This window comes from Temnothorax longispinosus, chromosome 10 (assembly GCF_030848805.1).
Source record: "Temnothorax longispinosus isolate EJ_2023e chromosome 10, Tlon_JGU_v1, whole genome shotgun sequence".
Taxonomy (NCBI): domain Eukaryota; kingdom Metazoa; phylum Arthropoda; class Insecta; order Hymenoptera; family Formicidae; genus Temnothorax; species Temnothorax longispinosus.
In genome coordinates this window covers 6,915,588-6,936,910 of record NC_092367.1, presented here as the reverse complement: position 1 = coordinate 6,936,910, position 21,323 = coordinate 6,915,588, and the positions used below count along the sequence as shown (strand labels likewise).

General features: G+C 42.4%; 3 protein-coding genes across 5 annotated transcripts in view; 1 reads left to right on the top strand and 2 right to left on the bottom strand.

The window, feature by feature from the left end:
• Chm (lysine acetyltransferase chameau) overlaps nt 1-15,709 on the bottom strand; it is a 32,758-nt gene extending 17,049 nt beyond the window's left edge. For 2 of the 3 annotated variants that reach the window (XM_071790127.1, XM_071790129.1), the window contains exons 1-9: nt 15,508-15,709; nt 14,827-15,295; nt 14,488-14,757; nt 14,130-14,390; nt 13,865-14,047; nt 13,465-13,744; nt 13,068-13,359; nt 12,663-12,907; nt 12,230-12,416 (exon numbers count right to left, since the gene is read on the bottom strand). In XM_071790127.1, the coding sequence (XP_071646228.1) occupies nt 12,230-12,416; nt 12,663-12,907; nt 13,068-13,359; nt 13,465-13,744; nt 13,865-14,047; nt 14,130-14,390; nt 14,488-14,757; nt 14,827-15,295; nt 15,508-15,546 (2,226 nt within the window). In that variant the 5' untranslated portion in view covers nt 15,547-15,709. The remainder of the gene's footprint in view (nt 1-12,229; nt 12,417-12,662; nt 12,908-13,067; nt 13,360-13,464; nt 13,745-13,864; nt 14,048-14,129; nt 14,391-14,487; nt 14,758-14,826; nt 15,296-15,507) is intronic. The other variant, XM_071790128.1, reaches the window with a different exon arrangement.
• Nucleotides 15,710-15,795: 86 nt separating this feature from the next.
• Nucleotides 15,796-19,362, top strand: Glnrs (Glutaminyl-tRNA synthetase). The gene is made up of 10 exons (XM_071790130.1): nt 15,796-16,036; nt 16,366-16,670; nt 16,760-16,965; nt 17,041-17,290; nt 17,350-17,647; nt 17,733-18,112; nt 18,190-18,508; nt 18,585-18,805; nt 18,883-19,075; nt 19,142-19,362. Exons 1-10 carry the CDS (start codon nt 15,914-15,916, stop codon nt 19,190-19,192), a joined length of 2,346 nt encoding a protein of 781 aa, XP_071646231.1. The 5' UTR covers nt 15,796-15,913; the 3' UTR covers nt 19,193-19,362.
• An 84-nt stretch (nt 19,363-19,446) lies between these two features.
• Nucleotides 19,447-21,228, bottom strand: LOC139820131 (parkin coregulated gene protein). Its single transcript, XM_071790145.1, has 4 exons — nt 20,443-21,228; nt 20,044-20,362; nt 19,824-19,973; nt 19,447-19,753 (listed from the first exon to the last, which is right to left on the bottom strand). Exons 1-4 carry the CDS (start codon nt 20,545-20,547, stop codon nt 19,593-19,595), a joined length of 735 nt encoding a protein of 244 aa, XP_071646246.1. The 5' UTR covers nt 20,548-21,228; the 3' UTR covers nt 19,447-19,592.
• Between the last annotated feature and the right edge of the window lie 95 nt (nt 21,229-21,323).

The window sequence follows — 21,323 nt, the reverse complement described above, 5'->3', positions numbered from 1 at the left end:
AACTGGATCGACTCTTGACATCTCCTTCTTTCTCTCACTCTTTTTAACAATCGGTCTACAAGCCCCTCTTTCAGAGACCCTCTGATGTCCCTCGACGAGAAACAATTAATCAGAATTCTAGCCCCGCGCGTCCGAACGAAGAAGCAGGACGAGCATTATAGAGCCTAGTCAGCCTAGATTACGTCTTAAAACATTCATAACATTCGTATGTATATATATTTTATTATATCATGCGCTACTATATAAGCTTTTCAGAAGCCGAACTAATTAATTCCATAAAAATAAAATATAGAAAACTGATGAAGTGTCGTAATCATATGTTCTAATATTAAAATTAAGAACAAAAAGCGGAATTGATCGATTTGGTTACTTCGATTATCACCAGTGTAATATCAATATCGATCCATGTTTCATCGTGCAGCGCAAAGAACATTGCTTGATGATCTCGATGGTCTCTCGCTTCAGACGCGCGTTTACAGGGTATCGCGTTGGAAAGTTTTTCCGCGACACTCCTTTTTCTATTTTTGATCCGCGAACTTTCCTCCAGGGCGCTTATCCCCAAAGGATATAATAAATAACGCGTTTCCTACATTTCCCTCCCCCCCCCATCTCTCTCTTTCACCTCATATCTCAACGCACAATGGCGTTATCTTACTTTGTTGCGGGAGGTGTTTATAGAGCGTGTAAGGCGGTCGCGACGCGACTCGCAACGATCGGAATTTTTGCGGCTGCTTATATTTATGGTGTCGGTGGTGCCGGCGTTCTGTCATCGGGCTTGGGAGACCGGTCGCGGAATCGGCTTAACGTGGCAGACGGCATAAATTCCACTTCGATAGCTGAATATTTACGAGGTGGATTCGCGCGTAAATGGAAATTAACCCCCTGGAGCACCCCTTTGATTTTTCCTTCAATCGGGACACCAGCTCAGGAATCCCGATAGACCCTAATCTCTAATATTCGTTTCCGTTATCTATAATCTCCTAAGCACGTAACTTTTCAATTGGTAACAGGGCGTCTTCGCGTTTTTTTCTCCCGTCCGCGACGGAAGTTCGATACGCATGGCCAAACGAAAACTTTTTCGCAGCAGCCGATTGCCGACGAAATTAAACGTACTCGACCGAGCGGAACGGCAGATAAAAAATTCATCGAATACTCTCCTGAGGGATCGCAGCCTGTCATCGACGTGGTCGAATTTTTGCCGCTGCAATTGTAAGCGTATTGGATTAATAATAAAACCGTTTATAATATATAATATATATTATTATAATAATATTATAGCAAATGTGTATGCGAAGTAAAACGTTTTTTATTTTTTTATCTATGAATCTTTATATAACAAAATTGATTTTAAATCGACAAAAAAAACTACTTTTTTCTTTCCGTTTTCTCCTCTCATAACTTTACTGATATTAATATAGGAAATTGATAAAAATTCTAGCTTTGTGATTATTAAAAATGCATTCCCACGATTATACGGATCTGAAATAGAATATTGTTACTCTATTTTATATTCTCAATTCTTCTTTCATTATTTTTCGTATATTGTCAGACTTTTTTACACCAGGAAATGCTTACGCAGAGATGACGGAATTTGCATTTTCAAGAATTAGTCAAACGTGATTGACGGTAAAGGTCAGAATGTATGAGATTTCCACGGAAAATCTGTTAAAATATCAGTTGCGGGAAACGCGAGTCCGGGAATCAAACGAGACATACGAGAATTAGATGGCATATGCATGAATTATCTCGAAACGCTTGGTCATACGCGAAAGGAGGCGGTGTGAGCGTGGCTTAATGGCCATGCAGCTCCTCGCGACAGTCACTTCTATATTTAGATGCACCGAGTTTCCTCCTCCACTTTCTTTATGCCGAACAAAGCGTTCCTGTTAACACACGGGGTGTACGTGAAGTCTTATCGCGACGTTTCCCATGTAACCGCACGTTTAAGCCGATCAGTTATCACCGCGTCATCGAGAGCTTCTCTTTCTGCGAATAGTGACAAATTCTTCGTCTTCGAATTAGATCCCCGTCTCATCACGTTCTGCATTAGCATGTCGGTCGAACGTCAGTCGAACATGAATATCGCGTAGAGCAACTATCCGGCACGTGGCTTCTCAAGCTCATTAAAGCTTAATTAATTTTACAATATCGTTTACAGGACGGGAATGAACTTTAGGTATAGCTCTAGTGCTTCTGGCGCTCTCGTCACTACGGCAAAATTATTCTGCGAATTTGGTTTGCGATAGCAAGGACGGGAAATTATGGGCTCGCAAAGGATTATAATATACGGCGAACCATGGTCGTTAAGAGAAAAATTCTTCCGAAAACGAAGCCCGGCGATTCGAGGAATACGACGACCACCCTGAAAATTTTCATCCCCGATGTGTGCAGACAATGGGAATGCGTCGTCTCACAGGCGGTGTCATTGGATTTCGAAAAACGGACGGTCGGCTATGGCTTCGGCTTATTCGTCGCGGATTCTCATCCTTCCAAATCCGAGCCGAACCATTATTACCTGACCGTACTCCTTTGTCCGGTGCAGAAACAGAGGATCTATTACAGTTATTGCCGTTTTATCCTCTTTTTTTTCCTCTCGCTTGAAGAGAACCGCGCTGGTTTCTTCATCGCGTTGTGAGAGGTACGCGAATGGAAAAAAATTCAAAAATACGTCAAAAATTCAAAAACCCGAATAGGTGCGATGTAAGAAGTATCTCGTACGTCTTACGGTTTCCTCTTCTTCTTTCGAGACACATTGTAGACGGCGGCCATCGATCCGGCGGTCCATTCGGGAAAAAAGAACGAAAAAAACCGCCAAGTTCGCTCGATCTGAGCCGCCGCGAGATGATGCTCTTAGCCGCCCTCTGAGACTTTCGCAAGTTTCAACAATGTGCGTGCTCGATGACATCCAGAAGTAAAAGGGCGATAGACAGATCCCGAATAATTGTCTATTCGACGGAATCAATCGCTGTACGAAAGAAATGAAGAGGCTAACAATGTGTACATAAACTTTATTAGTATATTATACGTTTCTTTACGAGATCTCAAATTTTGCTTGTTTATTTTATAATGTTCGAAAAATGTTCATGTAATTGTTTCATATTTAATATCCGGAAACTTGTCGGTCATCGGGAGACGACTCAAGATTGAAAATCGAGCGAAGCGATCGATAACCGATTATTATTGAGGGAGTTCGGAGTCCATTAATTCTGCAGACGAACCGCTCACCACTACCGATGCGTGAATGCTTAACTCCATTCACGCACACGATTTACATACACACGTCACACACGTTACGGACGTAACAAGGAACGAATGCACGCGGGTTTTCCCCACGAGAAAAGAGAGTGGGACGACGACGCCCCAGGAATTTCTCGCATCGTTATCGTAATCGTCAGCGTAAACGTTGAGATCAGCGACTGTAGAGAGGATTCAAATCAAGATTCTTATCGACGAGAGCATTAGTTGCCGCCGAGAACGCGATAAGTATGCCACCATAGACTTCTTTTTCCACAGGGACCAGAGGAGAACATCGTCAGGAACGGGGAAAAGGGAGAGAGATCGCGGGAACACTCTTGTGGATGTACATTCGGTGGGATTTGGTCGCGCGAACAGCAGTACTGTCTGGCATCGATCGACCCCAGTCGGGGCGAGGTTTTGCCGGTTAAGAGAGACCGAGAGACCAGGAGAGAATGAGCGGGAAAGAGAGAGAGAGGTAGATAGTGCGAGAGGATGGGCGCGGGGGCGGATAAGGGAATAGGGGATGGCTGGAGAGTTGAACGGATGGTAGGATGGTGGCGGAGGGCGAGCCTACCCCAACCTCTTCTCGACGAAGCGAGGCGCGTATAGTATCGACGATCTCTACTACTACTACGCGTACTACTCTCTGACGGTACTATACCCTACGTCATCCCTCCTCCGAGTCCCTTATCCCTGCCTGCCTGCCTGCAATTCCCAGCAGCCGCCCTTAGCGTCTCCTCGCCCCCTCGCTCTCGGGCCACCGTCTGCGGGATATTTTTAAGGAAAATTGCCCGACCCTCGTGTCCTTCGTCCTTCTCACCCTCGTACCCCGCCCGCCCGTCTACCCGACTCGTCTCGTCTACCACTGCCGTCTCTTTCATCCTTTTCGCGCTTCCTCCCTTTTGCGGTGGTTCCTGCATGCGCGCGAGACCCTTTTGCCGCGCCGATCCTTTTCTTCCGTCCACCCGGGAGCTCTCCGTCTGTTCTTCCTTCGAGCCTCGGGAGCTCTCGTCTCCTGGAAAATCCCCCTGTCGGCCTCCTCATCCTTTCCTCCCCCGCGCTGATCGCCGCTCTTTCCGAGTTCTCCATCCCTGTGGACTCGCTTGGGGAGCTTCTCGAAGAATTCCCGACATTCTGCTCCTCCGTGACTCCGTCCGTCGGATTATGAAATTGCGAGAAGGGATACTTCCGATCGCTGCGATCGATTTTCCTGTCAGGCTAGTGCAATCGCCCGTGCATCCCGGAACAAGAGGAAAGCTTCAACAAACCTATCCGAGCGAGATGCTACATCTACTGCAGAGTGCATATTAATCCTAATGATATTTACTCCAAATTAGAGGCAAGATGAAGTAAAAATTGTAAATTTTAAGTATTTCAGTCATCTCGAACGGTAGTTTCTCTCGTGACAAATGTTCGTCGTGTTTTTGTCGGTCATCTTTCAGGCAAGATCGAGCGAAAGGATCAGAAGTGGACCAAGGATCACGGTCCACCGTTGTCCTGTCTCGCCTTTTTCTCGCTACTCGCTTGTCCTCTCTGGCCTGGCATAAAGCACGGGTATAAATGCCCGACTGAGAGAGTCTATTTATTATATTATATACGCCGGACAGGATTTTCTCTCGTCGGACCCTTCACAGGTCCAAACCGCTCTCGTAAGGGCGCAGGTACGTCGGCCCAACTCCACCCTCTCTCTCTCTCTCTCTCTTTTTCTCTCTCTCTTCTCCTTTAATCTTCTTCCCTCGTCTTCTTCGTCGCCTGCTTCTCTCTCTTCCTTTCTCGTCCTTCCGCGCCCTCCTTCTCGCTCCACCGCTCCCTATGCATTATTCAGGATATATAACGCGCGGAGCCGTCCGTGACGGGCTAACTGGCGCACCGCCGGAAGTTAGGCAAATGAGCCCTGAGCGACCGTGGATCGTCGCGTTTCCACGGAAACCGCGTCCGCCGATTTTTCACGCCCTTTCTCGCTCAAAGTGGAAACATCCTGTCGGTGTTTTATCTCGCGACTTTCACGTCATACGGATACCAGATAGTCCCGCGACCATCTGGGATCCCGATTGGCTGGGAAACGCAATGGTTCCTATACTTTCGCGAAAATTCAGATTTACACAGATATAATTTGTTTTCGCATCGCGACGATGACAACTCGATCGTTACACGATAATTATTATTACTATATTTTTATGTAAAAACTTTATCAATGTTTTAGAATTCATGCATGAAACTGCGACGAAGATTTTGTAGCCTAAATAAAATTTCAAACGGACAATCGATCGAAAGTTCTTGTTGTTTGTACGTTTACATTTTTATAATAATTATATTGGAATTATATTGCTATACATGACGATTATATTGGAGTAAATAAGGCGAAGGCATAATTTATAACTTTAATCTGCGATCAAGTGTAGTTGGGCTACACAGCTCGCGATGTATCGACAACGCTTTTATTCGACGCTTATTTTCTTTCGCTATCGTCGTTCCTATCTGGACGAGGATTGAATTTCACCGAACTCCCACGTCGAGAAGAATATCCATCTTTCTCTTCGTCTACCTTCTCTCTCTCTCTCTCTCTCTCTCTCTCTCTCTCTCTCTCTCTCTCTTTCTCTGCGTTTAGAACAGGTATCTCGTTGATGCACCCAGGAAAAATAATACCACGCGGTGCTTGCGTTTCGAATGCGAGCACACATAGACTCACAAATATTGCTCCGACTCAGATAGCAAGTAATATTACAGCTGCGAATGAGCAGACGTGTTTTCATCGGCCGAATGAAAATTCGCGCACGAACAGCGAAGATCTTTATCGTCTCGCGCTTCCAAAGCCTACGCTCTTAACGAAAGGCAATCGATAAGTGTAGGAAAATCGCGTGGGATCTCCGTTTCTGTATCGTAAACCATTCTGCAACTCGCGTTACGTTCTCCGGTTCAGGCATCACACGGATACTCGGCCTCTTTTCAATTTGGAGAACCTTCCAGATTTTTCATGGCTGTCCATGATGGACTCTCTTCAACAACTTTCTCAGGACTTACCCGATTTCTCCTTGTTTTTGCGATCGTAAAGTGTACGGCAACGGTGCTGCGACTACCGATCTTCGATGCACACATGAACGTCTCGCAGCCAGTCATCGCCGTCATCGTCCTCTTATTTTTTTTCGTCCCCTTCGCACTGGTTATCGTCTAGAATACCTGCGTAAGAGGATACCACCGTCTCGTTTACTCATGGTTCCGCACACTCCTGTGCGCTCTCTTCCTGACCGAGTCGAATGCCCGGACGGTCTGGCGAAGTCGCTGAAAGCCGAGTTGCAACTCGCTGCACTCGTTAGCCTCTTTGCAATTTCTACGTCGCGAAATTTCTTGCATAACAATATGGTGTAATGGGGGAAAAAATCAATTATATTGCAACGTTTCAGCCGTGTTGCAAGTTACTTTATCAATTGTATTCGATAATAAATGATTTGTACGTTAAATGATTTTCGAGAAAATGTCATCTTTATGTAACAAGAGGAATTAGAAAAAGCAGGGAAACGGGTCGGCAGGAAAATAAAGGTTGCAACATGAGTATTGGGCTTATTAGGCGTGCGCGATATATCCGTACAAGAGCCCGGGCAATATTAGAAGGTAAAAGAGAACCTCTCGATTACAGCGGCGATTATTCGATACTTGTCAACGATCCGGAGATTAGAAGCGGACCACCGAAAATTTCCTTTTTACTTGTAAGAAGCGGCGCATGTTGCGTCCTCGGTCAACGCGAGAGGACGCAAGGATTACAGGATCGGAAAACGGGCCCCGCACCTGGGACCTGTCGGCCCCGCAGAACCGGTTCCGTCTGGATCTCATGTGACACGCGTTTCGCCTTTTCGGGATATCCAATGGAGCACGATTTTTAAATACAGTCTGAATGTTATTAAAGCCACACTCGCGTAGCCGCAGTTGTATTTCGGGAGAAAACGCAATCGCAAAACGGTCTCGTGGTGGGAGTATGTTTAGACTCATTTAAACTCATTCGATCGGAATCGGGCGTGAATTTATTATGCTTGGAACGTATAATATTTTTAGCCGTGTCGTATACATATGTCCATCGCGGACTGAGACATTTAAAAAAAAAAAAAAAAAAAAAAATTTTGTATCAATAATCGATTCTCTGCTATTAATTTGATATACCGTTAGTTCTATAATTTTTACATAGATTAATGCATGGAATTAATAAATTAGATCAATATGACGTAAATGTAAAGCCATATGATTTCCATCTAATTTGTCGGTAATTCCAAAAAAATTCCCTTGCATGCCGCAGCTAAAAGATTAAATTATATGGATTACTAGATTGTCCCAATAATCTTTCCGTTATCGATTCCTTGGTTATTTTTAACATTATCGATGTTACTCTTCAAAGGTTCGTTTTATTCACTAATAACATCAAAATTCCGTTCCGGATCTGCACTTGACGCTCATCGCAGTGACCTTCGGCCCAATTATCTCTATCGGCAGTCGTAAGAATTGCATTACCTCTCGTGCTGAGAACAAACAGACGCGAGGGCGAGGTGCGGGGAGATGCCTTGAATGGCGGAAGAACAGCTCGTCTTCATGTCTCAGTAAACACGGCGGAAGCTGTAAACGTTCACGCCTCAATCCGACCCTCTTAATTTCTGCTCGGCTGCCTTGTTGCTTGATCAGAATTCTACCTTCGCAGAACGAGTGAAGATGCGCGACGCGAGAGAGAGAGAGAGAGAACACCGGCGATAACAGAAATCGGCGGCTCCGCAAATCCTCCGACAAATCCGGAGGACGGATTCGTATCGTTCAAGGTGAAGAGCGCGATTATCCAAGTTCAACGTCGGGATCCCGGCCGAGGTCGATGGCCGCGACACTCGCGAGGTCAACGGCCAGATGGCTCAAGGTCAACGACCGAGTTACCCGGGGGAGGGTGAACGACCGTTTCGTTTAAAATGCCAATGTCTGAATAGTCAAAGGTCAAGTTACGAGGTGGAGAGCGGGCGGAAAATCGGGCAACTTTTACGACGGAGATGTCGGAGCTCGTGAACAATTCTAAACTACTTTGGAGGATTCGAGGTCGTTTCTATGTCTTTATAAGACTACGAGTAAAATCGAAGAAGCTTGATTGTGATCTATCCAGAGGTAAGTACATACCTTCGAATCGCTGGACTGAACGACATTACCATTAGTATAATTATCCTGAACGAGTAATCATTGTGATTGCAGCCTGTGTGTTTGATTCTTTCCACTCTTATTAATTACTCGGAAAAGATTCCGACCTAGGAAGCGTAATAAAGTATCGTTGTTTGTTCGTCACAAATAAAAATAATTACGTGACTTTTCAGTCGTAAAAAGAAAAATGTCGCCTAGAGCAAGAGACTGTTAAAAGTGAATTCATTTTTGAAAACGGCTTCCTTTTCCTGTCAGCTGTATAAACGTTATTCTCTACGTCCGCAGAGATCAGAAAGAAGATGGACAGCTCATAATCCAGAGACCGTGGGGTGACGCGGGATGATACCACCCCGACTAATCTACACCCCACCGGTTATGGTCAAGCGTGGTCTTTTCGCGATTTCCGGCCACATATTTCTACTTTGCAAAATTTCTATTCGACAAAAAAAAAACGAAAAAAAAGAGAGCTTAATAAAGTTCTACTTCTACGCTTATACTCTCAGAAATCTCGGATGATCGCCTCAAGATGGTAGTCGTTCCGCAACGTCAAGGTGAGACGCCGACATTGTGCGGTTTAACGCGACGGCAGCAATGACGACGATGGCGACGACGGCAACGGCGAGGGGAACGGAAAAGCGAATACGGAGGACAGGGATGAAATTCGACGCGAGGAAACGCGAGGAAACGCGAGCAGGGAACGAGGTTGAAGCCGAGCGAGCGAAACCGGTCGGTGGAACGTTGCGGGCGTCAAAGACAAGCGAACGCTTGGAAATTCAATATCAATCCGATATTCACCGCGATCGACGGTGGTGTCGTATTAGAAAGATCAGATGAAGGAGGAGAACGAGCCGGAGGCGACGATGACGGTATCATTGTGAGACGTAGAGACGTAAGATACTCGGATATCCGCCTCGGATTTAGCTTTAAGCACGAACCTCCGATTCTTCTGTCAAGTCGACAAATTTCTCATTAGATGAATGGCATTCGTGAACGCGATCATGATTATATCCTTTAAACATATTAATATTTTGAACCTACTGAAGTGAAATGAAGATTAATCGAGCAAACTTGCGTGAACGATCAGAGAACGATGCGAGAATTACGCGCATGCGACAAGAGAGATAGATCGAGGAGGACAAGAAGCTTGTATAAGAAGCCAAGTAGAATGTGAAGATAAAAGACACCGCACGGACTGCTTACCTATCCGAAGAGAAAGAGGAAGAAAGAGGAAGAAAGAGGGAACGAATGTACACGCATGAGCGATCGTTGAAGGCGAGATCTCGCGACCTCGGAAGCCGTGCGAGCGAACGAACGAAGAAGGATACGAAGATGGATCGAAACACGGAGGGTAGCGTCGAAGGAGCGTGTTAAGACGAGCCGAACGGAAAGACGGGACACGAAGAAGAGGACGGGAGGAGAACAACACGCGCCACCTCGAAGAGGTGGTACCGGAAGAACGGGAAAGAGCGAGGGAGAGACGACCAGAGCGTGCAAAGACACGCTGGGATCAGAAGGAGGATGAGAAGGAGCTGTGGAGAAGGAGAGGGAGTAGGGGGGGAAAGAGGAGGAAATAATAACGACCCCGACGACGTCGCAGTGCCGCAGAAAGGTTGACGACCCGACGCGGCAGGCGACGCCCTCCTTCCCCTCCTGCGCCGACACCCTCCGCAACCGTCGGCACAACCCCTTCCGCGGCAGCTACTACCACCTCTCCAGGGCCACCGCCATCGGCCAACCGCCTAAACCACCCAACCGCTCGACTACCCTTCCTACCCTCGCGCCTTCCTCCACCTGGTCTCTACTGAAGCGCATGCATAGCGTACGTACGCCAGCAGCAGGACCACCCTCAACCCTCTCCCGCCCCTCCCTCCCTCTCTCTCTCTCTCTCTCTCTCTCTCGCTCGCTCTCTTTTCCTCGCACCCTTCATCCCTCGTGTCCCGGCCGTCGCCACTACCACCACCACCACCATCACTACCACCGCCGGTGTTACCCTGCGACCGTCTGGCCAGGGTCGGGGTCATTGAACGTCTATAAAGATTTTGACTTCGCGCCGCCGCCACTGCTGCGGATGCAGGAAGCGAGTTACGCCCTTTTATACGGAGTGTAACATAATTTGCCAGTCGGCCAGCGGAGGAGATGCATCGGGATGATTCGCCGATATTAATAGATATTAATACCGTGAAACGAGAACCAATGTCAGTCTATTTTCGCAGGTAAAGGGATTCGTGCCTGCGCGCGTAACGTGTGCCCGGAATTACACACGTCTGTCCTGAATCCAAGATATTGATATACGATAGGGGCATTGTCCCCGATTTAAGGCATTTTATCTGAAAGTTAATCAAAGAGTGACGCACGACGCAATTACTTCGAGAGTTAGACAAATCCTCTTCTAAAGACGTCATCCTTATATCCTCGTTAAAACTGACATTTTAAAGTTGAAACATTATTTTAGATCGAAGAGTAAGCGACTCGTGCGGAATTTACCGAGAGCTTACGTATGTCGTGATATAATTCTGAACGAAGGAGATACTTCGAGAACTTAAATGAATATTTCACGGCGGGACACGCCCTCTTTTACGCGAGACATAACGCGATTTGACACCCTCGGCAATAACGATAAAGATTAGATGTTTCGTACAATTTCTGTTATCAAAGCGTGATATCTTCGATCAATTGTGTATAGTTGATCGAACGCATCACGAATGAAAATTGCTGAAATTAAATTTGCGGCTGCTAAAAAGTAAGAAACAAAAGATAATTTCTAAATATATCTTAATCACTTTTCAACGACTTCTTCGGTCGATTTGCGGAATTGATTAATTACTGGACGATTATAAGCGTTCCGACGTTCTCGCTAAGAGGACGTCGACTCCAAAGTTCGTCAAAAAGTCCGCAGAATAATTCAGTAAAAGTGGGATGCCTTGCATAATAAAATGAAATGAGACAGTCGAGTCGATTGAAGACAAGTGTTAAAGATCTGACAAAACGATTCTCTTGTCAACGTTGGCGTAACAATTTGTAAAACGGATAATTCTCCCTTTCATCTCACTCCCACGTTATCTAGCGGGATTTCTTTTTCGTAGAATAGAGAAAGAAGTAGGAGAATGGGGGTTTTGAGACGGAGACGGATCGTCGGTCGCGCAGGATAGACGTCTCCCGACGAGAGACGAAAGACAAAGGAATTAGGGAGGGTGAGAGAAAAGGTTTAAGTCGAGGTCCGGAGAAAATTCTCGCCACATCTCAACGAAAGGGGAGGGAAGGAAGAGAAAAAAAGGGGTTGAGGCGCGGATTGGCGGCGCGTCTTGCCAGGGTCAGAGGTCGTTGAACGTCGGTAAAGATTTCGACTCCCAGCGATGCTGTGTCCCACGGTAAATAGGCATGCGTGATTCCCACCCTCGCTCTACTCCTCGGGGCAACGTGTGTATGCGTACGCCAGGCCTGGTGGCGGCGAGAGGGAGGATGGGAGGGAAGGGTGGGAGTGAAGAAAGGTCAGAGATACGAGACACCCTCTTCTCTACGAGGCGTACCCTTGTTCGCGTAATCCGTGCACGCTACGTGGGTGCTATTATGAGAACGATGGGGTGAGAGCCGGCTAAGCCGCGGAAAGAAAACCCGGGGATCGTATAGACCAAACGATGGAACTTGTCGGTTCCGTCGAATTGGAATTGATGAAAAATTTCGAGGTTTTTGGGGCTTCGCGAGAACGTTTCGAACAGCGACGATACAGTTACAATCTCGACACTCGAGAAATAACGACGGCGCAATCGCGGACAATATTTCCGTGAACCGAATAAAAACTGACATGGTGATTCATCAAGTATAGGTATGTACTCACTTTGCTGAAGTATCCGACGGTATGGCAGCCCTCAGAATCGCCGATTGTCATGACGTAGAAAAGAAACGGCTCGACGTCGTAGTACAACGTTTTGTGATCCAGAAAGAATTTGGCCAGTAAACAAAGATTCTGACAATACTGCTTGTATCGCTTACCGTCCACTTCCCACACGCCTATCTTGTCTTTTCTGTGAAACGACAAATCAGATATGCAATAATTTGGATTATCATCCTAAAGCATTACAGACGTTACACAACTTTAGCAAAAAATATAATCCAAAATATATAAAAATTAAAGAGAAATTTTATTATTTATTGTTAATCTAGATACCTAATATTTCACGGATATATTCGTTCAAAATTTTACAAATGCCCCATGGTATAAAATGTGAGCGTAAATAATAGAAGAAGAATACTCAATGAAATGTGGTTACCTGTATACTTCGTGTCCCGGGGGATGTCTCCACAAACACTTCTCTCGATGTCTCCTCAAAACTTGACGGCTTTTCGCATATCTCAAGCAATATTCGCAAAGATAAAGCTTCGGGGCGCGACTATATTCTTCGGGATACGGGCTTTGATACCAAACTTCCATTTCCCATTTTCCCATTTCCACAATTCTAGTGCCACCACTGTTTCTACCTTCTCCATCGTAGTCCAATTCTTGTAACTCTTTTTCCTTAAATATAAAATAAGCATTGATGTATAGAAGAGCGCAATAATATGCACTTGAAAGAAAATATATCAAAAATAAATTTAATAAAAATCAATTTAAGCTTTAAATATCAATTATTCATAGTGTAATACTATATTAACTGAAGTATAAATTGAATAATTACAATTTTTTCACTGGCTATCGCCTGGGCCTCCATAAATAATTTCAAGTCATAATCAGGTGTAAGATTATTGAGCCGAGGCTGCTTGTCCTTTTCATTCCCTTGCATTTCACCGCCGCTATCGCTTTCATTACCATCGCCGGTATTACCCTTCCATTTGTTCCTCATCTCACGTACTTTAAGTTGGTAGTTACGTTGTTCGCTAGTTTGATGAACACCTTTAGGTTTCTTCGCTAGATTTATTATTGCCTTCTTGCGTTCTTCCTCTCGTTTTTTTCTCTCTTTATAAAACTCTCTGGAAAAAGTCAACATTATTTTACATTTGCCATCAAACGCATGTGTTTTTAATTTGATTTAACATCATTATTGATCTCACACTGGAATCTGAGCTGTAACTTACACACAAGCCTGGGGCGTAGTGTTGTGATACAGCGGACATGCTTCCAGAGTAAAGTGCAAATCGAGTTTTCCAGAGAGATGACCCCGTGAATCGCAGGACGCAGCTAGCGGACATTCACGCTCCTTCGTTGCACGTGTTCGATTATAAGATGATTGATTTCTGCCACCTGTAGTAGTACCACTATTCTGCGTTGATCTACCGGCTCCGGAGGATTGTCTGGCGGCAGCGGACGGTCCAGCACGTTTAACAGGCGATTTGCTCGTGCTTCTCTTGCTCTCAGCTATTTTCAACAAATTATGCGAATTAGCACAATTTGCGGACATGCTCACACACTATCATTTTTTTAATTGAGTATTGAACAAATTTCATCAAGATATAAAACCATTTTTTGGCTATATACCTGTATCAGATTCGGAATCAGTGTCTGCCTTTGCTTGTAGCTGGAGTAATTTACTTCCTTTGCGTGTTTGCAATTTCCGCTTGCCTTTCGTCACTGTTTTCGAAGATGACGCTTCACGATCATCCATCTCTTTCTCACTCGCGGACGCATCTCCATCATTGTCGCTCTTTAGACCTTTAGCACCTGTTTAAAAAATTATATTTATTTCTTTATTCTTTAATCAACGCATCAATGCATCAACGCATTGGTAAGGAATTTAACAAACCTTGCCGTCTTGTAACAGCTTTTTGCGGTTTTACCGGGGCGACTGCTGCCGAGGGCCTCTTAGGTGGCACACTCGTTACAGTACTATTCGTCAATGTACTAGATTGCGTTTCCTTCTTTTTTGGTTGAGGCTGAGAACTAGTGACGCTTTCGGACGATTCCGAATCGGAGCTACTGTCTGAGCTACCTGAGGACGCTGAACCGCCAGAACTCTTTGAACTCGCGGAACTGTCCGACTTTTGTGGTTGCACAGGTTTCGCGACTACAGGAAATAAACATCAAAAACAGTGTTGTATTAAGTTTATATTTAAAAAATCAAAATATTTGCGATTATTGGTATATAAGTGAGAATTCTTTACCAGGTCTGCTTGCTGCTGTAGGTTTTTGCTTGGTGTCACTCAATTTTGCTTTAGCTGGTGGATTTTTGGAACATTTTGCAGAACTACCTGTTGGCTTCACTGCGCTAACTTTTGCCGAAACGCCGCTGTCACTTTCGCTACTATTTTCTGGACTAAATATACTTTTCTTCTTCAATTTCTTCTGGACCGGTTCCGTTGTTTTCCCAGATTTTTCGGGAGGTTTGCTGGTGGCACTTGTAGAACCTTCAAAGGTATCGCATCTATGTATCACTTCATAAAAACATACATTTTATCACATAGAATATAAAATGTTTGGCAAAGTCGAAATAATGAACTCACCAGAAAATTTGTTGGGCTTGGCATTGGTAGGTTTTGAAACTGGTGCAGTTTTATGCTGTCCTGATGCAGGCACTGGTTTTGTGGGAGATCTCTGAGTCTTCACAACTGGTGCCACGGTAGCGGTAGCCTTTGGTTTAGCTGGTGGCTTCCTCTTTTGTGGCGTTTTTGCTTTGCTGGGCGATTCTTCTGACTCGGAAGAGTACACCGACGATCTGGGTTTCGGTGGCTGCCTGTCTTTATTTTTATTTTCCAAAGGCGGTGCAGATGTTGTTTCGGTCTTGGACTTGACATGACGGGTGACTGGAAACGGCGCTTTTTTCTTAGTTCTTTCTGTATCGGACGCTTTTTGACTATTGGCGGAACTACTGGAGTTCTCCGAGTCGGACGAGCTGGATTCGCTCCCTGAACTCGACGTGCTACTTGTCGAAGAGCCAGAGCTGCTCGTTGATGTGGATTCCGAACTGGTAGTCTACAAAATAACATGTATATTATATACAGTACCTTGACATGTGTATATTTTGGGCAAAAGATTTTTTTCCTTAAAGCATAAAGTTTGAAGAATCAATTTTCAAATTAATGAAAAAGACAATGAAAACAAACAAACGTATTTATCACGATGATAAATAAAGACAATGCATAGAAGTTAGCTCTACAGCTGCCATAACCTACAAATACACTTGCCTTCCGCTTAGGCGTCATCTTTACGGTGCTACCTCTCATTTAGCTGGTGGACATCACTAAACATCATCTCTACCCAAATATCATCGTTTCTCGCCGGACTTTTGTTAGGACGAATCGCCCGTTTCATTTGCGTCGCGTTTTAAAGAAGCATGTATTTACGAAGCACATACTTCGGTATGTGACGTATGTGTCCGTAGTCCGTACTCCGTACATACACATCGACCAACACCGACGCACATCAAGCATCGACCACGAGCCAATGGACGGATTCCAATTAATCAATAACTTTTCCCTGTTGATAAAGCAGCGATATGAGCGGCCCATATGGTCGCTTCAGTCGCTTGGCGAACGCACGCACGTGGTTTCTGGTTCCTCTGTGGTGTGACAGTTGTATTTTCCGAATAAAATGTCGGTAGGGAACGAGGAAGACGTGAAGCTGTTTCAAACGATCGGCCTGAGCGAGCAGAAGGCCAAGGAGACCCTGAAAAATGCGAACGTCACGAAGAATCTCAAGCTGGCTATAAGCGAGGTTGGTGAGGATTCACCGGCGAATCTCAGTCGAAACAATTGAATGTTAGATACCACGAGTTCTATTATCAAAATTAATTAATTAAAATATTAAATTAAATATAATAGATTTTAAGTTAAATTAAGGTATTTTCAGGAATATATGTAATCAGAACATTATTGTATTGCGATTCATTAAAATTGTTGCATCATTATTCTTTGTTTGCTACATTTGATGCAATTACATCATACATTTTGCGTAATATATTTATATGTGTGTGTGGCAGGATGTTTGTTATTAAAATTTGCTTATTTATATGTATATTTAGAATTTCTATTTAATTTTTATAGGCAGCTAAACATGGGTCTATCACTCAAGATACTGGGGTTTTGCTGTACCATCTAGCTTCCAAGATCAAAAACCAAATTGCAGATAAGATACCGTTTATTACTAATTACATAGTTGAGAAGAAATTAGACAGTGTACAGAGGGTGGACGCCGCATTGACTTACCTGTTAGCTAACGTGAGCAACGATCTTGATATAACCAAGTTTGAAGAATCTTGTGGCGTAGGAGTGGTAGTTTTACCTGAACGAATAGAAGAGGAAGTGGAGAAGATTATAAAGGCGCACAAAGATGAGATATTGGAAAAGAGGTAAATAAAACTATCTTATTAATTATGTAACATATGAGAGAAATTGTTTTTTTTACGATAAGTAATTATAATTTATATCTTCTAAATAGATACCGCTTTAATTCTGGTCCATTGATGCAACAAGTACGCAATATTTTGAAATGGGCGGATGGTAAAGCGATAAAGAATGAATTTGATGTCCAACTCCTTGATTTATTGGGTCCAAAAGTTGACGCTGACCTTGCACCAGTGCCTAAACAAGTGAAACAGCCGAAGGACAAGCAGACAAAAGCAAAGAAGCCAGAAGTGAAGGAAGGTGAGCTATATATGGCCACTGTTGAAAAAAATATTTTGGACGCCTATGTTCAATGAAAGATTGATAAATTTTCAGAACAAAAAGAGACATCGACTGGTGAGAAGGGAGGAGCACAAACTATAAGCGAACTCATGAAGACCAAAGTTCACTTTCATAAGCCTGGGGAAAATTATAAAACCGACGGTTACATCGTGACGCCAAATACTCACAATCTGCTGCAGAAACATTTGAAAGCCACTGGTGGCAAAGTGATAACGAGATTCCCACCGGAACCCAACGGAATTTTGCATATTGGACATGCAAAAGCCATCAATATCAACTTCGGGTATGTATTTTCTTCGGTCTTGAAAGCGAAATACATTATGAAAAAGATGTATCTCACAGATATGCTGCCGCTTACGATGGTATGTGCTACTTACGATATGATGATACAAATCCTGAAAAAGAAGAGGAGAAATTTTTTGTCGGTATACGGGAAATGGTGGAATGGCTTGGTTACAAACCGGCTGCGATTACGCATTCATCGGACTATTTCGAGCAATTGTACGACTGGGCCAAAGAGCTTATAAAGAAAGGTTTAGCCTATGTTTGTCATCAATCTAGCGAGGAAATAAAAGGTTTCAATCCTCCACCGAGTGCTTGGCGCGATAGGCCAATTGAAGAAAGCTTGCAGCTATTTAATGTAATGAAAAATTTGTACTTAGAGCTTATTGTCTTTCTTCTTTGTCTCCTAAATGCTACATATATGTTTACTTTTTTTTTAATAGGATATGAAAGATGGTTTGTTGGAAGAAGGAGAGGCAACCTTACGTATGAAAGTGACTTTAGAGGAAGGCAAGCAAGATCCTGTTGCATACAGAATAAAATATTCGCCGCATCACCGAACTGGTGATAAATGGTGCATCTATCCCACATACGATTACACCCATTGCTTGTGCGATAGCATCGAAAATATCACTCATTCTCTTTGCACAAAGGAATTCCAGTCACGGAGATCGTCTTATTATTGGCTCTGCAATTCTTTGGATATTTATTGTCCCGTACAGTGGGAATACGGTCGATTGAACGTCAATTATACTGTAGTTTCTAAAAGAAAAATTGCCAAATTAATAGAAGAAGGAATAGTGTCCGATTGGGATGATCCTAGGTATAATATAACGGATACTATCTTTATATTTTATTAATGATGTATTACTAATGCGTTATATTGCCTTTTTTTAATAGATTGTTTACGTTGACTGCGCTGCGTAGACGTGGATTTCCACCGGAAGCTATAAACAATTTTTGTGCTCAAATGGGTGTAACTGGTGCACAAGCGACCGTCGATCCTGCAGCGTTGGAAGCGGCTGTTAGGGATGTTCTAAATCTCACTGCTGCCCGACATATGGTGGTTCTAGAACCTATCAAATTAACTATCAAAAATTTCCCTCAAGAGAATGCCATAAAGCTCACCGTACCCGATTTTCCTAACGAGCCAGAAAGGGGCCATCATGAAATTACATTTGACGAGATTGTATACATTGAAGCCACAGACTTCAAAGAAGTATGCAGTATATATTCCTGCACCTTTTTGAAAATTTTTTACAATTATGATTTTATCTGGATATCAATATTTGTAGATTGAAGAGAAAGGTTTTAGACGCTTAACACCAAAACAACCTGTAGGCTTAAAGCATGCAGGTGTCGTAGTAACGTTTGAAAGTATCGAGAAGGATGCCAGCGGTAACATTACAAACATAATTGTTAGACAGGATCCTGTTTCCGAGAAGAATAAACCGAAGGCATTTATACATTGGGTGTCCCATCCAGTACTGGCATCTGTTAGACTATATGAGCGTTTGTGAGTAACATTTTTCAAATGATTAATTATGAAGGTTTTACACTGGTAATGTAATAAAAATATCTTTAATTTCTCAGATTCAAACACAAAAATCCGGAGGATACAAATGAGGTACCGCATGGATTTTTAAGTGATATTAATCCATCCAGCAAAAAAGAAATTGTAGCGTACATGGACAACAGTCTAGCTAAAACAGCAAAAATATATGATAAGTTTCAATTTGAACGTATAGGCTTTTTCTCTGTCGATCCCGATACCAAACCTAATAAGGTAAGTGTAAAAATAACAGCACACATATACATTTTGCGTTAACATTTGTTTTCTCTTTTATTTCAGCTTGTTTTCAATCGCACTGTAACATTGAAAGAAGATACAGGAAAGATATAAGTATACTTTTTGAAATATAATATTGTATCATCAAAAAACATTACTACTATTTTTACTATTGTCATACTTTTTCTACGCTGATGCAAGATGCGTGCGTTACTGTGTGATAGTGAAAAATTTTGCTTTTATTATCTCTAATAAATATTTCTTTTATGAATTTTTAAATAATATATTGTTTCCACGTAATATGTCATTATTAATTTCAAGTTCCAAGTAATAATACAGTACATATTTTTATAAGATATATATTAATATTCTTTTTTTTTCCATTATATTATGTCTTATGTTATATATAATTTGTGAAATTTTGCATGCATTTTGATTTTGTGATAATTATATTTTTATGAATAAAGAATAAATCTATTAAAAAGATAATAGTGATAGTGTCATCTTCTACCTATTAATTCATCATGCAGGATTCGTATGTGGGAACCATGTATTTAATATTTATGAAAGCATCTTCGCCACCGTATCTTTCCAAGATTTCAAGCGTTTCTTGTATAATATCCGCTGCGTTCTCTCCTCTTTGCTGAGAATAATCGATACCGTCCCCAAGGTTTACTGAAATCACAAGAAATCTTGATTCTATTTGTATACGAATACAGTAAGTGTTAAACAGACGAGTCCTTACCATTTCTATCTTTGAGTAAGTTTGGGATAGGCAAGATTTGCCTAAAATACGGGACTAAAGCTTCGCCAACGCAATCAGCAGATCGTACTAAACGTTGAAGTGCTTTCATGGTGGTGCAGATTATCTCGGGCATTCTTGTATTCAAAGCGTCTAACAAAGTCTTTGTAATTACGATATGAATATCTTTTCTACATATCTTAAATTGGATTATAGAACTTACTCTTAATAGGAATAATCAATTGAGGAACAACGGGCAATATCTTTGGCCCACCATGCTCTAACATATCTGATATTCCTTGCTCTACCAGAAACTTATACGGTTGTTCTATTTCCGTTAATCCATCGAAGAACATTGGCAAATAATGATGGAAATCCAAATTTTCTATATCTACTTTCCAATTAATTTTCTGATCGTAGCCGTCGTTCTCCAAAGAGATAGGGAATACGCCACGCTTGTAAAATTTCCTAAAAATCGACGGTTTCGGTGAACGAGGTTTGTACAGTCCACACCGCGGAGGTTTCGCAACGACCGTGTTTTCCTGTATCAAAATTGACACTATATTATCGCGTTACGTTCATCAGATGTCATTATTCTATAATGCGCATCAATGCGCATTACCTGCAATGCCTGGATAGTGAATGCAGGAACTACTCGTGGCTTTCTTTTTTTATATCGCGGTATATCTTTTCGCACTTCCGTCCAAAATTCTTTTTCATTCACCATTTCAGTACCTGATGTCTTTCTTTCGATGCTGGGTTATACATTAGAACATTTTAATTGAATGTTGTAAGAGATTATATACGCGTACAAAGATGTAGGTAGGGAACGGATTTAGATCAAACAATACTGTCTCTTAGCAACAAAATTAGCCATTTTTTTCAGCCAATGAACAGAGGTCCCAACTCTGTGCCAATTTTCAATACGACTAAGTTATTTAATTTTTGTAATTGTCACAATTGTGTGGGACGTGTAATATTTATTGTTATAATCATATGATATAAGAGTTAAGAATGAATTAAAACTCTTATTAAAAAGGTTTTCTTATTTCACACAAAACCGTGTATTTGTTAGAAAACTTGGCGTTACAAAAATAACACAAGAGAGAATCTTAATGATTTGTATGTACACAACAAAAAAATTAAGTTATTTGCATGTTACATTAGGTCTTATAGCTTTGAGCAGTATCAGATCCATAAATACGATTATATTATGAATTGCAAATTATTATTTATTTTAAATTAAATTCTATGTTATATCCTAATAAATATTTAATCATATAAAATTTCAAAATAAAATTATTGTTCAATTGACTGAGTAGGTGCAACTCTTCGGTTGTGTTGTGCAGTTCGTAGACATTCGTGTAATTCTTCTGCACTGTGTATTTCTTCAATATGAAGGTTGGTTGATGACTATTATTATATACTGGAAAGACTTTTTTAATCTCATATGAAATAAAGAATTTCGAAAATTGACAAAGTATCAGGAGAACATAATTAGCA

Bases quoted from the DNA above. Each gene is read 5' to 3' on its own strand.
- Glnrs (XM_071790130.1), top strand. From the start codon at position 15,914: ATGTCGGTAGGGAACGAGGAAGACGTGAAGCTGTTTCAAACGATCGGC. The intron at 16,966-17,040 runs GTGAGCTATATA...ATAAATTTTCAG, and splicing joins GAAGCCAGAAGTGAAGGAAG to AACAAAAAGAGACATCGACT. The intron at 18,806-18,882 runs GTGAGTAACATT...TTAATTTCTCAG, and splicing joins GTTAGACTATATGAGCGTTT to ATTCAAACACAAAAATCCGG.
- LOC139820131 (XM_071790145.1), bottom strand. From the start codon at position 20,547: ATGGTGAATGAAAAAGAATTTTGGACGGAAGTGCGAAAAGATATACCG. The intron at 19,974-20,043 runs GTAAGTTCTATA...AGACTTTGTTAG, and splicing joins ATTGATTATTCCTATTAAGA to ACGCTTTGAATACAAGAATG. The intron at 19,754-19,823 runs GTAAGGACTCGT...TTGTGATTTCAG, and splicing joins CTTACTCAAAGATAGAAATG to TAAACCTTGGGGACGGTATC.